The sequence below is a fragment of the Monodelphis domestica genome, chromosome 5 (genome assembly GCF_027887165.1).
Source record: "Monodelphis domestica isolate mMonDom1 chromosome 5, mMonDom1.pri, whole genome shotgun sequence".
Taxonomy (NCBI): Eukaryota; Metazoa; Chordata; class Mammalia; order Didelphimorphia; family Didelphidae; genus Monodelphis; species Monodelphis domestica.
In genome coordinates, this window is record NC_077231.1 from 66170962 (window position 1) to 66193711 (window position 22750).

General features: G+C 34.4%; 1 protein-coding gene across 10 annotated transcripts in view; it reads left to right on the forward strand.

The window, feature by feature from the left end:
• The window catches only part of LRRIQ1 (leucine rich repeats and IQ motif containing 1), a 295150-nt gene that overhangs the window by 21173 nt on the left and 251227 nt on the right, over positions 1 to 22750 (forward strand). For all 10 annotated transcript variants that reach the window (XM_056798583.1, XM_056798581.1, XM_056798584.1 and 7 more), the window contains 2 exons: positions 13715 to 13789; positions 15260 to 16951. In XM_056798583.1, the coding sequence (XP_056654561.1) occupies positions 13715 to 13789; positions 15260 to 16951 (1767 nt within the window). The remainder of the gene's footprint in view (positions 1 to 13714; positions 13790 to 15259; positions 16952 to 22750) is intronic.

The following is a 22750-nucleotide window of genomic DNA, read 5'->3' on the forward strand; positions in this document are numbered from 1 at the left end:
TCATTGTGTCCTGTCAAGTCTCAACCTTAGATCACTCTTGCCATTTGCTTCCATGTCTCCTTGATATGCTGTTGAACAAAGGTGGAAAAAATTGCTGAAACAGTGCCCATTCCACTGCTGAAATATGTAACAAAAAAGGACCCTCACTTCTGCAAGACAATCCTTTTGTACCTCCCTAATCAATTCACTGTTCCACAACAGTGGCCCTTCCAAACCTTTTCAATTTTGAAGAAAGTGGAAAACATGACTCTTCTAACTCATTAGTTTGAAATCAGGTTTCTGATGTACATTCATTCATTCTTCTATGTTCTCTATTTCTCCAATTACTTCCCCCTCCCCACTTTTTCACACAGTTTTCTAAGTTTTTAACTAGTGCCACAGGCAAGGTCCAGCCTCACTCGAGACTCCAGAGGTTCCCAATAGGTGGAGAACGATCAGTCAAGAAAATAACAAACAGAAGACAGCTGTATATTTATGGCCATGGGCATGCTTTGCATCTGATAGCAGCTCTGCCATGCCCAGGCTTGATGTTTATTTTTGTACCCATTTTCTTGGCACACATTGACTAACACACATGTCTAAATGGAGATAATTGGAAAAGTGATACATTAACTTTTAACAAATCACTTAATTAACATTCTATATTCATGCATTATGATTACAGATTCTTGACAGAATAAAGGTTTCACACAAGATAAATGATTTTGTTACAGGTGACTTAATTTTCACATTACCCTGTGAGAAGTTTTTGAGCTTACAAACAATCAAGGAAATTTACTTATTAGAAGTAATCATTCAGAAGTTCTTAAAGACAATTCAACAATTATATCATTGAGGTTGAGAGGTACTGGGAATACAATTCAGATATAATATTAGACTGATCATTTCTCAGAGTTTACTAGGAAGTTTCTTAAGGGGAAGAATCAAGTCACTGAGGCATGATGAAGCTTGGTGTACCTGCACATTTTGTATGGGCCTTTATGATTGATTTGTATGCTGACTTCATGAGAATAAGTTTCTGTAAGTGGGAACGTTCTGGTCTTGACTTGTAGCTATAGTTTTACTGGAAAAAATTATGTACATAAGTAAAAGTTAACCCATGCTAGTCTTTTGGGATTGGATTTGAGAGTCTGATCTTTTGGTGATGTTTTAGAGAATTAGGGTACAGGTATTTTGGTCTTGTGTTATTCCTTCTGAGACTAGGGGGAATAATAATCATTCTTGTATAATTTTTCAGTTTTCTGTGTATGCTAATAGTTTAATCTTTTCATAGATTATATTATCTTCTGGAAAGTGCATCTTTAAGAAATCATCTGGGAGTAAGCTACTTTATAGAGGTTTTCCCCATTCTTTAATTGTTCTATATCCATATTTAGTAGCTGTATTAATTATGATGAATGTTGTAATTTCATTAGTTCTATCCAAGAAGTTCTTCTGACAGAACCATGCACCATAGCATATATGCAACATAATCAAAACAGTTAAAATATAGGCTGTTTCCACAATAAAGTAGATTTATTATAACAGATATAATCTTTCCAATTTTTATTCATTGGTGTTGTTGGGAGCAATTGTACAAATAATTAATCACACAACCTTGTTTCTTTCCTAATAAGATGGAATATTTCATTTGGATCTGTGGAGCTAAAAGGTCACCAAAAATGTATTTGGTACTGAACTCTGCAGTTGTGTCTTTAAGATAATTAAATTTTTGAATGAAATGAAATTCTTTCTGTTAAAGACATATCAAATTACTTCCCAAATTGAGAAATACCATGAAAATAAAAATTTTCTCTAGTTTTCCAATGATTTCTTTTGTGGTGGTGGTGGTATCATTGTTTTTGCAGAAAAGAAAGAAAACCATTAGCTTTATAGACATGCTCAAGTCTTTCTAGCCCATGAAATTCTTCCTCCTTCCTAAACCCTTACCACCATTCAAATACTATTTCAATTGTCTTTCTATTATCATGGTCAAATTTCCTGAAAAAGATGTCCAGTTATCACCTATTTTTTTTTCATACTCTTGCAGACTGGCTTTTTTCATGACTCTGTACTGAAATGCCTCTCTTAGAAGTTCCCAATGATTTAATCATCAAATTTATTGGCCTTTTTTCATTCCTCATTCCTTTGATGTCTCAGAATCATCTGACATTGGTCTCTATCCCCTACTATTTAGAGAATTTCTCTTCCCTTAGATTCAGCCATTCAACAGAGTAAATTACTTGACCAAGATCACATAACTATTAAGTGTCTGAGGTTAGATTTGAACACAGGAATATATCTTCCTGTCACTAGTCCAGATACTCTATCCTCCTCATCTATATGCCTTTATATGTCTATATGTCTCCCAAACAAAAATTGATTGATTGATTGATAGTGTATTATAAAAAAAGGTTAATTTGTACCCTGAAGGGATCAGTCTTTCAGTATCAAGAGGGGGAAAGAGAGGAGAACCCCCCTTCTCAAAGTGGAGTTCAGGGAAGACAGCTGATGTTTAGGGTTGGCTCAGAGAGAGGAGAGGGGGTTTGAAGATTTTCCCCTTTCTGCCTTCCCTCCTTAGCTAAAGCTACTCTTCCCCAATTCACTCTTGTTCCTCTTATCCCCCCTCCACTACTCAAGACCAAAGGGTCTCCCTTTGATCTGTTCACTCACACTCAGCTTGGGGAACATATAATTTTTAATGTCAACTCAAATAGGTAATACAAAAGGAATAATGGGCAGGGAAGAATGGGAAAGGAATTTGTGAAAAGGGGTTCCTTTCTATATCTAAACCCTTTCCCCTTCCTCCTTGAGTTTGGGGGGAACTCAGGCCGTGGCAGCCTGAATCCCCTGAGAGAAAGTCAGTTTGATTCACCCCTGGGCAACAGGAGCTGAAGTAAAGTCTGCTCAGGTTTCTCTTCAGAAAGTCCCTTCAATTGGGAAGTGTTGGGGGGAAAGATTTCCAGTCACCAGCAGGAAAAATGGGTAACCCTCAGGAGAAAGTCTTTATCCACCTCTCCCCACTGAGGGACCAACTGCTCTCCCCTGCTAGAGTCTTCTCCTCCTCAAGGTTCCAAATTCCTGGACCCCTCCCCCATCAAGGTGATTGATTTCATATACTCTTCAGCTTGGCACTTTTTCTCCAGTGCCAGCCTCTGTCACAAATCCTCCATTTCCTGTTGTTCGTGTGGTGCCACCCTGACCCACACCAGTTACTTACCTTCTACATCTATTCTAATCTATCTATGTTACTTATCATTCCCACCTAACCTCCCCCCTCCCCAAATAATAAACTTATCCCTATCTGTCTATTTGCTAATCTAAATTCCTATTTTATGTTAAGACTGAGTTGTGGGAAGAGGGTTAGTATTATGTACCAACAAAATTTTACAATATAACAATTTCTTAATACAAAGGTTATTCCTATTGCAATCAATATAAAATTTAACTTAAGTAAAATTGAACTATCCTATGCATTATATAATACTAATTCCAATGTAACAATTCATAGCAGTTATATGTATATATATTAACTTGTATCTAATTTATTACCTCTCTAGTTACAAAATTCCCTTTTCCACCCTAAACTATTCTGTCCCTGTATATTAATGGTTAGTATTCTAACTCTCTCCTTTTTATATATATTTGTTTATTAGATCATTATTACGCTATATATATGTATATATGTCTGAAATTTGTACACATTTACATATTTTTACATATGTCACATGTTATTCAAATACATATATACATATATATCCTCTGATACTAGAAATCTATTTACAGATATAGAATTTATGGGCTGTACTTATTTATGGCACAGCCCCTAATATCAGTGTGAAATTTGTTCATGTTCTAGATATGTCGTGGTGGATGCATATTTATTCCAATGTGTATGTGTATGTACTTCCCTATGGGTGAAGTTAATATGATTGGCGATTAATCTAACATGATCCATTTTCCTGAAGTTAATTCCCCATAATGTTTTTGATTCAAAGTTCTTAAAGGTTATCACTGGTCCAGGGTGCCTTCTCCTTTACAGGATACATACTTGCCTGTCGTCTCACCTTGAAAGACAATCTCAGGTATCCAGAACTACAGGATCATGCGTGTGTGTAAGATTAACGTGTGCGTGCATGTAAGAATGAATATTTTGATGCATGTGAGTGAAACTTTATACAGGATATTTGTGCCATCCTTCTGTGTGCAAGTGAGATTATTATTTTTTTATGTAATGAATCTAGGTATCTTTCTTAATGTGTGATTGTAAGGCAATTATAATATTCCTTTGTGGTTGATTGTAGAGGTTAATGATATTTTAGTCTAGGCTTGAGACTGAAATTTGTATATAGGCTTAATAATTCTAAGGGATTCTAAATCTACCCAAATAAACTGCCAGGTTCCTCAAGGATCCACTTCTCCCGTGTTTTACAGGCTATGCTAATCCTCCCTGATCTAACCAACCCAAATTTATACTATCTGTCTTGTGCATTCTTCTATTTCGGTTTCACTGTCTCTGTTCAGTATATCTATTTCTTGTGCGATTTTGTTGGATTCATGACCTCTTATATTTATTTATCAAGGGTTGTTTTGGGGGCATCTGTGTTTGAATGGATTCTTGGGCTTCCATTAAGTTGTCTTTTGGCATGTTATCATGGGCATAGTGATGTTTAATGTGAGATGTGTGAAACTGTTAGTTGATATCTCCATGGGATGCCCTCCCTCTCTTCCTCCCCCTGGAAAGATTTTTTTTTAAGGTGGAAGATGAAGGATATTGGTAATCTGTTTTGGTGCTTATGGTTTCAGATTCTTGATTTCACACAATAATATTTGTTTGGGTAAGATGCTCCAATAGCATCTTGGATGTTTCTCATCTACATTTACTGGGGTTCATGGACTTGTCTCAGTTTTTTTTTTTTCAGTCAGGCATTGTCATTTTGGGCTTAGGGGTTTTCCTGATTTGATTAAAGTTTCTTTGTGATCATGTGTCAGATCTTATGCCTAGTACCAGTCTGTGTCTTATAAGGTTTCGTGTTGTTTGCTACCCTATAGAACTCAAACCAGTCCTGGTACCAAGTATTCTCAATAGATGGCATCTGTTATGTAATAGGATGCTCAAGGTTGGAGAAAACAGATGTAATAATAGCATTACATTGCCTATATCTTATTCAGTTTGTTCTCTATCATATCACATACAATTCAGTATCACTGTCCCCTAAGTCATATTTCTTACAAAATTCTCATAACTATTGACACCTGTAATATACAGTATTTCCTCTACTGATAAAGAGTTCCCTATGTTTTCAATTGCTTCATCAGAATCAGAATCAGAAAAGCTTGTTTGTTCTGAATTCAGGTGTTCACTATGCCAATTTGTGTCCCACTCATCTAAATCTTTGTGAACTGATTTATCATAAAGCTTAATGTACTCATAGAATTCCTGTTCTTCATCATTGTTTTGTTCAACTATTATTGTACCATTTGGTACTGTATCATCTGGGTCTATCTATCTATCTATTGTGACAGAGGCTGAGTGTGAGTGAACAGATCAAGGGGAGACCCTTTGGTCCTGAGCAGTGGAGGGGGGGATAAGAGAGACAAGAGCGAGTTGGGGAGAGCACTTTAAAAGCTAAGGAGGGAAGAACTTATTATTGCCCTTCAATTGGGGAATGGCTGAACAAATTGTGGTATATGTTGGTGATGGAATACTATTGTGCTCAAAGTAATAATAAAGTGGAGGAATTCCATGGAGACTGGAACAACCTCCGGGAATTGATGCAGAGCAAAAGGAGAAGAACCAGGAGAACATTGTACCCAGAGACTGATACACTGTGTAGTACAATTGAACGTAATGGACTTCTCCATTAGTGGCAATGCAGTGATCCTGAACAACTTGGAGGAATCTATGAGAAAAACCATTATCCGCATTCAGAGAAAAAACTGTGGGAGTTGAAACACCAAAGAAAAATCAATTGCTTGAATACATGGGTCGAGGGGATATGGTTGGGGATGTAGACTCTAAATGAACATCCTAGTGCAAACATAAACAGCATGGAAATAGGTTCTGATCAAGGACACAAGTAATACCAAATGAAATTATGTGTTGGCTGCGGGAAGGGTGGATGGAGGAGAGGGAGGGAAATATTGTGATTATTGTAACCAAGGAATAATGTTCTAAATTGACTAAATGAATTATTAAGAAAAAAAGAACTTATTATGTGACAAGTGCTGTGCTAAGTGATATGGACACTGATACGAACAACAAAAAAGATAGCCTTTACCCTTAAAAAAGCTAACATTCTAAAGAGGGAAGAGAGATAAAGGAAAACTAGCTATAAAAGGAACTGGCAAAAGGGCATCTATGTGGAGGTGACACTGCTGGCAAAGAGGGGAAAGAAATAAAGAGGATTAAGACTGGAATAAGAGTGAAGTGATGGCTGGGCACCTCTTAAAATGATAATTCAGGACTAGAGAACCAACAATCAGAACATCACGCATCTCCAGAGTGAGGACACTACTTATCAAGAGACAGAAAAATCTGCTTGAGTACAAAAAAAGCTAGCAATGAGTTTGCTCATCTTCCCATACCCTCTCCAATATTATTTTTTATTTCTTTTACCATCCTTGTTGATTATCTTAGTGGTAGTGAAGTAATCATCAAAACTGCCTTAAATTTCCTTTTTCAGTTTTGAACACCTTATATATGGTTACTGATAGTTCTCATTTTATGTTTTTGAAAATTATTCCAATTTTTTGACCATTTATCTATCATGAAATGAGTCATAATCTTTTAGTTTTGAGGTAAGTTATTAGATATAGATTTGGCAAATAAGAGTTGGGTGTGGGATACAAAGAATTTTTCCCCAAAATGCATCTTTTATTCTGCTTCGGTTTCCCCACTTTGTTTGGGCAAGCTGTTTTTATTTACATAAAATCAAAGTTCTTTAAAGTCTTTTACTACCTCTTCTTTTGTCTGCTTGTAATTTCTTTAATCATAGTTGTGAAAGAAATGATCTTCAGTTGAAGATTACTGCATAATGTAATTTGGGATCTTGTGCTTTTAGACCTCTTTTTTTTTGGCCTTTTGTTCCTTCTGCATGAATTGTTGTTAGTTTAGTTAAATGTGGATGCTTTTTGTGGATTTACATTATAGACTACTACCTTTAATACTGCATAATCTATTACTTATTTGCCCCAAATCCCACTCTTCCACTTGGACTCTGTCTAGTGTAATAGTTAAAGGAATTGTAGAGAATTGAAGAGGTACAAGGGATAAGGAAGGATTTATAACAGGGAATGGAGGAGTTGCAGGGACAGAGGGAATATGGCTGCTGGTGAGGTAAAAGGAGAGAGATATCCCCTGCTGTCTTTGAAAAATGGGGTTTCCGAGAATTGGGTCAACTATGATAGCCTGAGGGGATGTCTTCTCTATTGATTGATGTTGAAGATACCCCAGGGAAGGTAAGCACTGACCCTCCTGAGGGACCAGCCTCCCCCGACCAAAGTTGCTGGTAGGGGTCTGATTAGGACCATTTATGTTTGAATGGCTGTCCTTAGTTTCTGCTCCCTGTATGTCCCCCTGAAATGATAGTTCCCTTCTTATATGACTGCGGGTTATTTAACTCAAGATGAATTAATAATAAGTTTGGATTGGGAAGGTATAGGGGAAGAGGGAAGAGGGGTTCTGTATTCTTTTCCCCAGATTGGGTTTGAGTCTCTCTCAGCTTTTGAGCTGAGGTCAGGCCTTGCAGGCTGGTGGAGGGTTTCTTTAATTCTTGTCTATGCTAATTTATCCTAGCTTTCTTAAGTTTAAAGTCTTTAGCATTAGACAGCAAGAGGAAGTTCTGACTTTCAGAGCTGGTGGGCCTGTCTCTTCTTGCTGACACCCCTGGAGACTGGCCTTATAGTTCAAATTGCTCCCCTTAAACCTCCTTGTTGATGACACGATCACAGAAATCTAGGTAGAGCAAACAGTTGGGAAAATCCAGGAATAGAGGTACTTCTATCCAGAGACAGGGAGAGAGAGTGCTCCTTTCAGTCTGAGGGCCAGGAAAGAGAGTGAACACTCAAGAGCAACTGTCCCTCTCCAACTCTCCCCTCCCCCCACCAGCGGTCATCACTGTCCATCAATCTTCACTCTAACATTCCAACTGCTGTCTCCTCCACCTCAGTGGCAGAACATCCAGAGCTTGATTCAGTTTTCCTTTTTTGTTGTTGTGACCTTCCCAAGGTCACTTATAATTATTATACTTACCAAGTTACTAAATCTACTTTCTTACTACTCCCCCCCAAAATAATAAACTTCCCTCAATTACTCTATCTATTCTTTGCTAATTTTATCTAATCTAAGGAATTTTATGCAGGAAAGTTTTGGTTAAGGGTAGTTTTGGGGTTTTAAAATAAATTCAGTACAGTAAATGTTTGAACAAAACCATTACAAAGAAATTTGAATCTTTAATGCTAATACTACTTAGTCTTGCCAAGTTAAACTAATACAAATATTTTTTCCTATTTTATCTATAATTATTTGCAAACTCTTTTATCTATATATATTTCCATTAAACACAATTTCAGCATCAGCTTTACAATAAACAATTAAAAGTTTACTAGCTGCAAATGCAGCTTGTCTGTTCCCAAGTATAACTAACTGTCTATGCTATTTTTAACTTAATTTCTAATCTATTCCCTACTTATTATAACTATTCTCTAAGACTCTAGTCTATTCTATAACCTAATCTTATGTGCAGCATATGTACATGATATGTTAAATATTTACAGACCTTATCACTGTTATTAACCTAATTAAAGTATATATATATATATATATGTACATATATATATTATTTACAGAGATTATTTACATATAATACATTGCACACACGATAGAATAACATTCTAGGCAGGATGGGTTTACCTAGTTGTGAAAACCATGTGCCACTTGGACTCTGCCTAGAAAGGGGTAAATACCTTTGAAAAGTTGTATTCACTCTTTATTCCTTGCTTGGTATTATTAATCAGAAGATTATTGAATAAATTTATTTAAGTTTTGACATTTATTAAAAGCCTATATCAATTTGACATATGCATAGGAGATACCTTGTGGCAGAAGAGCCTAAAAGATTTCATTTTATTTTACTGAATCAAATGCCATTTTTTGTTAATAAACAATATAATGTGATCTTGCATTCTTTGTTCCTTTCAGTCAGTTTTGTAAAGATAAAGTTGAAGTCTTCTATAGAATTTATAAAAGCCTTCTTACTTATTTCCTTTTCAAATATTCACTAACTATACCCTTGATATTTGTAAACACTGTCTTTATCAAGAATTTGTAGATTTGGGAAAGTAAGCAAATGGGTTCATAGTTACTAATGTCTTTTTAAGTCTCTTTTTTGTTATGAATATTTTTGTCAAAAGAAAACTCTTTGTGATTTGTAATACCAGCAACTGGAAGATTTTAATTATTTATAAACCAAAGAAGTGAGAAATATTGTTAGGTACACAGAGAACAGTTCTTATCTCTAACTAATATCTCTGGAGTGAGGGCTTGTCAAACCATTTTTAGATCTGCTCTTTCACCATTGGTTTCTGCCTGTCATTCCATTCTTATCTGTGGCTTCAAGAAGCTGTAGCATACACAGTGACTACACCCTAGTAAAACTGTTTTGGCAGATGGGCTAAACCAGGTTGAAGTTAACTGATAGAATTCAAATACATCAGTGATTTAGGGGGATGTCTACCTCAAGTATGTGAAGATTTCTCTCAATGGAATGGGCAGAGGAAAAAGAGTTTATATTTCATCGGCCGTGAAGAAGGTAAAGAAGGTGCTGTAGAATTCTTATAGCTTGGTCAGACATCAAAGATGCCAAGGTTATCCATCCACTTCATCCTGGGCCTTTGCCAGTTGTCCTGACTTTTGTCTTGCCAGTGGACTTTAATGACTCTGGTAGAGAAAATGTGACCAAAGATTTTGTACAACTCTGCCTCCCATAAATCCAAATTACATACAAGTCAAGACATCAACTATGAGGTCATTGAAATGAAGGATGACAATAATCTGTGACTGACAATCTATAAGTAGTTATTAGAATTCAGTGATAAATAAACAGTAATCAATAAGAAAATAGCCAATAATTACTGATGATTTAAAATTATCCACCAATGATCCTCTTTTGTCCTACACGTAATTTTGTCACATATATGAAAATATTAAGGACTAGTTGAGTGGGCAGATAGCTGCTGGTAGTCTCTAGATGGGTATGAGATAAAAATTATAAAGGGATAAAAAAATATAAATTTTTTTCATTCCATTCCCTCATAGCCTTTATGTTATGTAGCCCCTAGTAGGGAGAATGGATCCCAGTAAAACCAAAGCCATAGCCTAGCTAGAATCACTTATGTAGTCCCATGTTCTCACCCAAGGTCACTAATCCCTCCCTCCTGTACTTGGCAAATAACTGGCTATTCTAGATAAACTCACTGAAGCAAATATTTTCCCGAGAATCTGGATTAGATGGTTGCACATTTACCTGTGATTTATTATCCTATAGAAAACTGTCTAAGCTTTGGTGAGGTAAACCAAGTCATGTTACTAAGTTTGTAAATCATTACTAACCATTGTATGTAAAAAGACTACCTAATCCTTTAGCTTATGGAACATTGCCCTATAAAATACTAGCTGTGATGAAATGAACTTTGCCATGTTGCACCATCTTTGCTTCGTGCTGCCCTTCTGATCCCAAAGCCATTCATGTCTCTCATCCCGTCTCAAACCTGCAGTAATACTGTAATGTTGGCCCTTACAACATTATAATTCTTTGCAAATGCTAATCAGAATTCTAGGGGTATTCCTAGTGCTCATAGAGATTGAATATAAATTTACATTTTTAAAAATCTATTCAATTTAATAATACATACATGATAAACTTCTTGAAGTTCGCTGTGTAGGTATGTCTGTGTGGGCACATACACTACATGTCTTAAAAACCTCACTCAAAACACTCACTAATTTACCTGTAACTTTGTTATATCTTTGGTCTTGTTTGTATGGTGGGTATCAATACTCAGAGAGTCATAGTTTTAGAACTGGAAGGGACTTTAAAGGATACTGAATCTGTAATAAGTAAAAGATGAAAAAACTGAGGAACAAAAGTTTTGATCTTCTGAGCATATTTATTACATGATCCATGTCAATTGCCCAACAAATCAAGACCAGATCCCTTCCTCAGTTTAGGGCTAAACCACAAATATAGGGAGAGACAGACATTAAAGACAATCAAATAAGGCCAATGAATTAAAAGGAAACAATGTAACATTAGGTTATATTTAATTTCTAATTACATAAAAGATTATGGACTTTCCAATTTGGGAAGGGAGAATAAGGTAAAATTCTGTAAAGTAAAATATTGAGGATCAGGTGGATTTACAAGTGAATTCTATCAAACATTTGAGGAATGATTAACCCCAATATTATATGAAATATTTGAAGAAACAGATAAATAATAAATCCTACCAAAGCCTTTTATGATGCAAATATAATTTTGATGCCTAAAACAGGGATAGTAAAAAAAAAACAGGAAAAAACCATATGCCAATTTTTCCAAAAGAATATTTATGCAAATTTTTTAAACTAGCAAGAATATTATAACAATAAATCACATTTGACCAAGTAGGATTTATACCAGGAATAAAAGACTGGTTCAATTGTAGGAAAAATATAAGCATAATTAGCCATATTTATAACAAAAATAACAAAAATCATGAATATATCAATAGATGCAGAAAACACTTCTGATAAATACGACATGCATTACTATTAAAAACACCAGAAAGCATAGGAATAAATAGGTTCTCTTAAAATGATAAGTAGTACCTCTCTAAAACGAAAAGCAAGTTTTATTCATAATGGGGATGAACTGTAAGCTCTCCTAATGAGATCATGGATGAAGCAAGGATGCCCATTAAATTTACCACTGTTATTCAGTATTGTACTACAAATGCTATAGCAGTAAGAGAAGGAAAAGAAATTGAAGGAATTAGAACAGGTAATAAGGAAACAAAACTATTGATCTTTGCAAATAATATGATGCTATACTTAGAGAATCATAGAAAATAAAATGAAAATGTAATTGAAATAATTTACAACTTAAGGAAAGTTGTAGAATATAAAATAAACCCAAATAAATCACTAGCATTTCCAACAAAGCCCAACAGCAAGAGATAGAAAGATAAATTTCATTTAAAATAGCTATAGATAAAATAAAATTCTTGGAAGTTTAGCTGCCCAGACAAATACAAGAACTCTGAACACAATTACAAAACACTTCACACAAAGTCAGATCTAAACAATTAGAAACTTATTAATTGCTTATGGGCCAAGCCAACATAATGAAAATGAGAATTCTACCTAAGTTACTTTTTTTTTTCAGTGTCATACCAATCAATTTACCTCCCGTTATTATGTAGAACTAGAAAAAAGTAATAATTCAACTGAAAGATCAAAAGGTATCAAGCAAGGCAATCAATGAAAAAAAAATGTGGAGGGTAGTCTTAACAGAATAAGATTTCAAACTGTATTAGGAATTTGGTAATCATCAAAATAGTCTAGTACTAGCTAAGAAACAGTGATGGATCAGTGCAATGAATTAGATACACAATAAACAGTAGTAAATGACCATGATAATCTAGTATTTGATAAACCCCAAATCTAAGCTTTTGGGACAAGAATTAATCAAAAATAATCTGACAAATTGCTGGTAAAACTGGAAAGCAGTTTGGCAGAAATTAGGTATAATCTAATATCTCATATCATATAACAAGATAAGGTCAAAATGTGTAAATGATTTAGATATATAAAAGGTGATAAGTAAATTGGGAGGTCATAGAAAATTTTACCTGTCAGATCTATGGATGAGAGAGCATTATAGGGTATAAAATGTATAATTTTGATTACATCAAATAAAAGCTTTTGCACAAACAAAACCAATCCAGTGAAGATTGGAAAAAATAAGCTATAAACTGGGAAAATAATTTATAGCAAGTTTCTCTAACAAAGATCTCATTTCTCAAATATGTAAAGAACTGAGTTGAATTTATAAGAATATGAATGATTCCCCAAGAGATAATAGTTTGGGGCAGTTTGCAGAAGAAGAAATCAAAGCTATAAACATTTGAAAAAAATGCTCTAAATCACCATTGATTAAAGAAATGCAAATTAAAACAACTGAGGTGTACCACCTCACCCCTGTCAGATTGGTTAATAAGACAGAAAAGGAAAATTATAAATGTCAGAGGGGATATAGGAAATTTGGTACATTAAAGCACTGATGGTGGAGTTGTGAAATGATGCAAACATTCTAGAGAACAATTTGGAATTTTGCACAATGGGCTTTAAATCTGTGCATACCCTTTGACCCTGTAGGACTGTAGGACTACTGCATCTGTATCACAAAGAGATCAAAGGAAAAGGAAAGGACCTACTTGTAAAAAAATATTCATACTAATTCTTTTTGTGGTGGTAAAGAATTGGAAATTGAGAGGATGCCCATAAATTGGGAAATGAACAAGTTGTGTATGATTGTGATAAAATACTATTGTGCTATAAAATGACAAGCAGGATGTTTCCATGGGGCCAGGAGAAGGCACTGGTTGGTGGTTAGGACTAGGTCTGGGGTATGCATCAACACATGATGATTGTAAATCTTATATAATACTAATTTAAATTTACTTATTTATTTAGAAAGAAGAAGAAAAGATAAATATTGAAATGAAGCAACAACAGAAATTGTGGGAAGAGAATTTAAAAGAACATGAGGTAGCTAAATGCTGTTTTTATTAGTGAAATAATTAATCTTAATTTTAATTAAGTTTCTATAATTGATGCCTTCATTTTGTTATTAGTCTAGTCTACTTTCTTTGTTTTAGATTTTAAAGATTATAAAAATCACAATCCTGAGAACTTATTGAATGCCAACATTAAATAAAATGACATTCCAAACACTTTAATAGTATATTTTTTTGTTTCTGATTTCATTTTGTGATAATGAACATTAATATGTGAATAGTTCATTTTAAGTATTAGAGAATATTAATTAAGATTGTTTTGTTTCTTGGATTCCATTGACCTATAATTTAATACAATTCTATTTGGAAATGTTCTCTTACCCTCTCATTTTTTAAGAGAATTTTTAGTATTTAAAAAAAATAGTATTCTCAAGGTATAGAATATTGTTTTGGTGAGCAGTATTTTGAGAGATTATGCCCAAGCATCCTGACACATTAAAGGAAACCCCTAATGGTGTGCCGTACAGATAACTAGAAATTCCTTTCTCAGAAAACTCAAAGGGATACTAGTCCATTTTTGTGTATTCTCTTTAAGTTCAGATCCTTCATCTGAAACTATACCAGAATAAACTGTTCTGATACATTTTCTTTACTCTCTGAATATTTGTGATGGTTGAAATAGTGAAGGTGAGAATCCGTCTACTGCTTTCATATGTTAACAACATTTAGGGGTTCTCTTATGCATACTTATGGAATACCCTGTATTTCCCTAAAAATAGCAGGATTCTAGACTGTGTCTCTGGACACATGTTTCTGCTATTGCTTCTTTTTCACTAAAGAGACCTCTTTTTATAAAATGAAAAGTTTTTATTGTAGCTTTCAGTCTGGAGTCATTAAATAATGATTGTTTCATACTCAACCACTTTGGCAAATTTTTTCCATTTTTTTTTAACTCTTACCTTTTGTCTTAGAATAAATTCTAACATAGAGGAGCAGCAAGGGTCAGGCAAATGGAATTAAGTGTCTTGATCAGAATCTCACAGTTAGGAAATGTGTGAGGCCAGATTTGAACCCAGGTCCTCCTGGGCCTCCTTCAGGGCTGATGCTCTATCTATTATGCTATCTAGCACTCTATTGACATAATTTACCAAGAAACTTTTTTTCTCTAATATTATAGGTATTTCTTTTTAGCAAATGTATTGCTTCTGGCTCTTCTAGAACCATTACATTTGAATTCTACCATAACATTTGAATTCTATTTTTGTATATTACACCATTAGTCATGATGTAAAATTGCCTTCATCCTCATTGATCCAGGAAAGTAGGAGACTTAATTATAAATGTTTTGAAACATATAATAAAATTAATATTTTCATAAGATATGTATATTCCATTCTTTATGTGGTTATTTTTTTAGTATTAACCAGATTCAGTATTTGTCAATTTGTTACATTATCTTAATAACTTCATTAATATTTAACTATTTCCTCTTTTAATTTAGGAATTCATCAGGCAACTACAACTAAAAATGGAGGTGGAAAGAAGAGGTTTGGAAGACCTAAAGGTCAAAGAAAGCCAGCGTTTGTCAAATCTGCAGCATAATGCAGCCATCAAAATCCAAGCTAGGTATAGAACATTTGTAGCTTATCAAAAGTATGGATCGACTATAAAAGAACGGGTAGAGTGCAGTAAGAGGAAGAAAGAGATGCTAGAAAAACAAAACCAAGAGTGGAAAGAAATGGTGTGTAAATTCCGACAAAAGGATGAAGAAAGAAAGAAAAAAGCTGATGAGAGACAGAAAAGACATGATGAAATAAATTGTCAAAGACAGAAAGAGCATGAGAAAAGGCAGGAGGAATATGAAAAAAAGAAGAACATTTTAAAATGGAAAAAAGAGCAAGAAATGTCAGTAGTTGAAGTTAGAAAAAGAGAAGAGCTGTCCAGAGAATTGGTAATGAAAAAAGAAAACAAAAAAAGGAGAGATTTGATGATGAAAAAAGGAAATAAAAAAAGAGGAGCTATTTCCAAAGAAATTTCAGTGAAAAATTTTACAAAGAAAGAAGAGAAAGAAGATATAGTCATGAAACCATTACTGAAAGAATTCAGTGAAAACAATGATATAGTCAAATTTATATCAAAAGATGAAGAAGAAGGAAAGAAAGAAAAATATATAGATGAACAGAAAACTATGCAAAAATTAAAGCAAGAACCACCCAAGGAAATCATATCAAGACAAGTAATAATGATGGAATTTAAAAAAGATGAGAATGAAAATCTAGTCAAATGTCAAGAGCTGGATGAATTCCAAAAGGAAAAAAGACTAAATGACAATCTAGCCAAAGATTCTATTAAATCACCAAGAAATACATTTAATAAAAATACAACAAACCACCTAGAATTAGATAAGCAAAGAGAAAAAGGGAGTTTAGTCAATGAAGATAAAGAAAATGAATGGCAAGAAGACAGGGAGGATGAGTGGGTGAGTTATGATCCAGAACAGAATGGAAACATACAGGATCAGGAAGAAGATTCTGAAATAATAAAAGAAGAAAGAGAAATGAATGGAAAAAATCAGGAAGAGGAGGAAGATATCTTCAAAACTACACTGAACCACATTTTTTCACTCGTAAAAGAAAGTAATGAAAACACCATTAGCAGTGCCAGCATGATGGCACCAGACAAAGAATGTGAACCACAAACTCTTGAAAATGATGGAAGTGAGGAAACAAATATTCTGACAGATGGCAAAACTCTAATTCTTAACACCTCCGATATAGTTCTAAAAGTGGAAGGTAATTTATGCAAGGAAAAAATTGTTCCCTGTGTACCAATATCATATGAATGCTCAGATGACTCTGATAGGCTCTCATCGACATCTGAAGAAACCATAACTGCTCAATCTGTTTTGAACGAAATGCTTGGGGGTGAAACGCCGAAAGAGTTTTGTGGACATAGAACAAAAAGTAAAGGCTTGTCTACTAATTCTCTAAGTAAGGAAGCAGTTTCAGCTTTAGTTGAAGAAAAGAGAATAGCGTGGATAAAGGCCTGTCAACCTTGGCTTGAAATCTTTAGGGAAAACCAAATTAAGAAGGTAGTTAAAAGAAACAGACCTAGGAAGTCCTCAGTCAGCAAGCTGCCTCCTCTGAATTCAATTGCAATCCTTCAAGGGGGCCTGTGGACTACCTTACAACAGGTAATCCTTATTTTTTTCATAGGGATGTTTCATTTTTATGCCTAAAGCAGTCAGAATGTAACATTTCGTTTAGTAGTAGATAATATTTCATACTTGGAGGTATGATTTCTTTTGTGTCATGTTTAAAATAAACTTTACCCCACATTAAAAATATCTCTTTCTAGGATATTTAGCCTCAGCACAATGCTATTGAGAGACTTTAGACTCTCTTAAGTCCTTACCTGAAATGGTTATGAAACTTTCAAGATTACTGAACTCTCTCTCAGCAGTAGACTGAATAAAATTTCTGACCCATTCCCCAAACACAAGACCACACAGTGATTCTCCCTAATGTACAGGAACTGAGACCTTTCTACTCCAGGATCCTAATAAAAGATTTAATAAAGTCAGTTAAAAATAAATATTCACAGAACCAAAGAGAAACATATCTGTGACCTTGTATCAATCTTAGTGAAAAATTATATATATACATATATGTGTGTGTATATATATATATATACACACACATATATGTATATATATAAATACAATTTCCTTTGCTCAAATGATGCTAGCACAAATCTGGAAATTTCTTTCATTGCCCTTTATATTTACAGAAATATGCCTGTGACATATAAGATAGAATGATTAACTTATTGTTATAGTGGTAGTCTCTCGGTGACCGAGAATGACAATTGCCTTTGTGCATTATCATCTATTAATGTACCCTCATGTGACTTTGAAGTCCAAAGACTGAGGCGCAGAGTTTGTGGCACATGGGGCATGGGACGCCAGTTGTTATGGGAGGTGCCCCAAATTTGAAAACTACCTCAAATATTTACTAGCTTTATTACCTTGGGCAAGTTTTGACCTCTTTCCACCTCAGCTTCTTCATCTGTAAAACAGGAATAATAAAAATAATAAAACAGTTTTTTGAGGCTCAAATGAGATAGTAATAAGTGCTTTATAATACAGAAAGCTTTATAATTATTAACCATTATTTTTATCTGGTGTGAACCTAAGGCCCTTCACCATTATAGTCGTTCTCCATATTATCCATATCCTCCTTAGAATGTAGAGCCCAAAGCTAAATACAAAATACTAGATGTTTCCAGGGCAGAGTGTAAATAGCACACATCACATCCATATTCCTGGTGGCTTGTCCCTATTAATGCAGCCCAAGGTCTCATCAGCATTTTTTGACTGCCTCATCACAATACTGAGCTCTCTGAAGCAGGATCATTGTCCTTGGAAAAAGAAACAAATAAGAATTGAGCAGAAGCTCTACCTTTGTTTCTATGAAAATATCTTTCCTGCCACTTGCTGAATTATGTGTGTCATGCAATAATCTATTCACAATGTTTCATTGTTGTCCTTTGGTTGATCTGCCTACTCTTTTAAAGTGTCAGAGAGACTGATACATATAGCATCAGTGGAAGAATGGGGAGGGGGAAGGATATTCACTTATTTTTGTTTCAAGAAGAAGCTCAAGTCATTGACAGTTCTTCATAGCTTTACATGGTTTCCAGCCTGCTCCCTTTTTCAATTTAATTTTTTTTGTTCAGTAAAGCAAAATGCACCCTCAGTATCCTTCAACAAATTTCTCATATACTGATGTCATGCAAGATTGTTTCATAACTTAAGCAATATCTAACTTAAGTAATTCTCTGATTTTTAATAATAAAATCAGCCGTAAAAATGAACCAAGTCATAAAAGGGAGATAAATGCTCACCAAAGATATTAATCATTATTTTAGAGAATACCTACTATGGAGTCCAAATAGAAGAGATTTTCTTTATAAATAGTGAAACACCTCCTAAATGAGATTCCAAACTACTCAAAACAGCATAGCCTAACAATTCACATAAGAAAAAAATCCATAAAGAATCCTTTTTTGTCCTTTATTTGGATGTACAGTTGGAGAGTTTGAACTAATCTATCAGTGTGTATACATGTATATAAACATATATATAACTATAATTATACATCTCTATTTCTCTTTCTATCTCCGTATCTATCTTGTACAGCTAATGCAAATGGATAGAGTCTAGCTTTTCTATATTGATCATAAATTTTTGATGCAAATTTTTTGATGCAAAAACTATATATCCATATCAATATTACAATGTACACACACCATTATTGAATAGGTAACATAAAAAAGTTAAGAGAAATGTAACTGTTATAAGGAGTCCAGCGTATAGAGTGTGAATCTTATACTCTAAAGAGGAAAATGACTCAACTTCTATATAAACAGGCAAATATGAGAATACTTCATGAGGCATATCTAACATTATTGTCCAGAACACTATAGAAAATTATAATGACCATACTGTCTAGGTAAGGGAAAACACTTTCCAGGACAAGTAAGATATAGTACATATAAAGTCAATTTAATATAAAATTACCATATATATGCAGTTAAAGATATATACCTATATACAGATAGATATAAATTCAGTTTTCTTTTTTAAATTCAGTTTTCTTAATAGTTTTAAGTCTTTGTTTTCAAATAATTTTTATCCTCATTTCTTGTAACATCTTGTAACATTAAAATATTTTAATTGAAGATTTTTAGATATTCATTTCTGTATATTTTCTATGATCATTATACTAAAATTAGGTTCATTTAATCATTTGTTGTATGAATGAAGATTTTCTTTTTTTATATAGGAAGAGCACCTGTGGTCCAGGGGAAACCCTTTCCAACAGAAGGAGTAAATCCCATACTCAGGACTCATATAGACTTGAGTTCCAGATTGGAGAAAGCCTGATTCCTAAAAGAGAGAAGATAATATAACTTCACTCTCTGGTTCATTATGCCCCAGCCTTGGAATTCTGGGGAAATTTCCCAAATAAAACTTTGATATGATTATTCCTAAAATGAATTAATGGAGTGTGTTCTAGACAGGTACTCACTGTCCAGAATAGTAGATAACAGTGTATAGGACAACTTTCTCCTCTACCAGGAAAGAAATGTTCAAAATGTAAAAATTCATAAACTTGTGTTAATAAGTGCTTTAAAATGTAAAGCAATAATCCATCATCCTTTTATGCTCTCCTACAAATTATGACAAGATTTCAGAAACTGTGAGGAAGATATTTCTCTTTTGCTTTTGATATGAGCTATATTTGCAACTCGGAGATTAATTTTTGTCTGCATCCCCTAACAAAAGGTTTGAGCTTTCCTTAGAAGTTACCAGTTTGAAAGGGTGTCAAGCTAGGGCTTAGAGGAGGAAGTACTCACTTCCTTTTACCAGAAGTCCAAGGGAGCATTGGCAAACTAAAATGTTGCTATCAAAGGAGGGGGATTTTCTTCTTGCAATCTATAAATCTACTTGAGGACACATCTTCTCGACTCAGTTGCCAATCTTTGACATAACCATCCTGTCACGTGGACACCATAATAGCAAACCAAGGGCTGGTGTTTATGTATTGCCTTTAACAAGGGGTCAGAGCATGTGGCTCATCAGGAGAAGTTGGATGCAGGCTCAGCCCCATGGGGAGTTCTACAATTGAGCAGTATTTCCAGTTAAGCTATTCTCCCACTTTAGAGAAAGTTCTCTGGAGACTAGGAAATTTCAAACACCTCCCAGTAAACTTGCACCAAAGAGTTTCAACAAAGTTCACAGGAAACTATTCTTTATGATCTCCTTAATGCCTTTCGGAATTCGAAGCAAGACATTTTATATTGCTCTTAGGAAGTCTCCAAATTATGTTTTTTGAAGGTCTGAAACTCCAATAACTGGTGGGCCTTGAGGGCACACTTATCTGCAAATACAAATTTATATCAATTAAACAAACAAAAACATTTTACACATTTCTCCTGTTATTTTTGCCTGGTTTATAAAGACCTTACACAATTTGAAACAGTTATGAAAGAATGAAGCTAAAATTAAACAAGTTAAAAACTAAAAAAAAATCTAGAATAGAGAAAAATCCCAGGCAAGAACACAGATGCAATATAATGCACTTTTAATTATGCATCAATCAGTAAAAATCACAGCCCATAACAAAGATAAAGAAGCTATACTACAAATCAGAAAAATCTTTAATGGTAATAATATCTTTATTATATGACATCATTATTGTGACACAGTTCTATTACATTGTGAAACTGTCCAGTATTTCCCTAATATTTGTTAATATCTGATCTGGAATGGATGTGAACAAAAGAACTAGTTTATATGCCAAAATCAAGAAAAAGTAAAATAAATAACCCCATGAAAATCATCATGAGATTGATAGGAAATTCCTGTCTTTTTTCTCTACTTTTAATATGGTTTTCATTTAAAGGTCTATTATTTGTAAACAGATATTTATGTTATATTTTGACCTATTATGGGAAACAATAAAAAATTGAGAGTTTCAAAAGGGGTGAATTATCAATAATTATGGGGGCATAAATGTACATGTTGTTATTCAATGACCCCTTGGACTTCATGGGGTTTTCTTCATGGGGTTTTCTCAGCAAAGATACTGGAGTGTTTGCCATTTCCTTGTCTAATGAATTAAAGCAAAAAAGGCTGAAATGATTTGTTCAGGATCATACAGCTAGTAATTGTTTGAAGCTGGATTTGACCTGACTTCAGGCCCAGTATTCTATCCACGAAAACTACCTTCATGCCTCCCATTTTTAATACAGTCTTAAATAAAAAAATAATTGGCATTCTTTATGTGTAGGGGGGGATAAATTAGATTAAATACTGGACTACAAAGTCAGAGTTTAAAAAATCTTACTAGATGCATCACTGGGATTCACTGGACAACACTGGGTGGCCCAGTAGGTGGAACTCAAAGCTCCCCAGGCAGGAATATTAGATTTATTTAAAAAAAAAAAACAACCTTATCTTCTGTTTTAGAATTAATACTAAGTATTGGTTCCAAGGCAGAAGAGTAGTAAGGGCTAGACAATGGGGGTAAGAGACTTTTCCAGAGGCAACAACTTGGAAGTGTCTGAGGCTAGATTTAAAACTGTGACCTCCTGTCTCTAGGCCTGACTCTCTTTCTACCAAGTCTCTAGCTGTCCCCCCAGGAATATTAGACTTAAATCTCATTTAAGATGCCAGCTATATGATCCTGGGAAAGCAAAGCACTGAGCTCCTTTCCTATATGTATTCATTTGTAAAATAGGGAAAAAATAGCTACAGCTTTTACTTTAGAGGGTTGTTGTAAGGAATAAATTGAACTATCTATCTATCTATCTATCTATCTATCTATCTATCTCTCTATCTATCATCTGTCATCTTTCTATCTGTCTTGATAATCCTTTAGGAACTCTTATCTCTGCACTTCTCTAATTCTTTTTTTTTTTTAATTTTATTTAGTCAGTTTAGAACATTATTCCTTGGTTACAAGAATCATATTATTTCCCTCCCTCCCCTCCCCCACCCCTTCCCATAGCCAACGTGGAATTCCACTGGGTTTTACATGTGTCCTTGATCAGAACCTATTTCCACGTTGTTGGATGATGATCATTTAGAGTCTATATCCCCAATGATATTCCCCTCAACCCATGTGATCAAGCAGTTGTTTTTCTTCTGTGTTTCTGCTCCCACAGTTCTTTCTCTGGATATAGATAGTGTTCTTTCTCATAAGTCCCTCAGAATTATCCTGGATCATTGCATTGCTACTACTAGCAAAGTCCATCACATTCTATTGTGCCACAGTGTATCTGTCTCTGTGTACAATGTTCTCCTGGTTCGTCCTCTCACTCTGCATCACTTCCTGGAGGGCGTTCCAGTTCACATGGGGATTCCTCCACTTTATTATTCCTTTGAGTACAATAGTATTCCATCACCAACAGATACCACAATTTG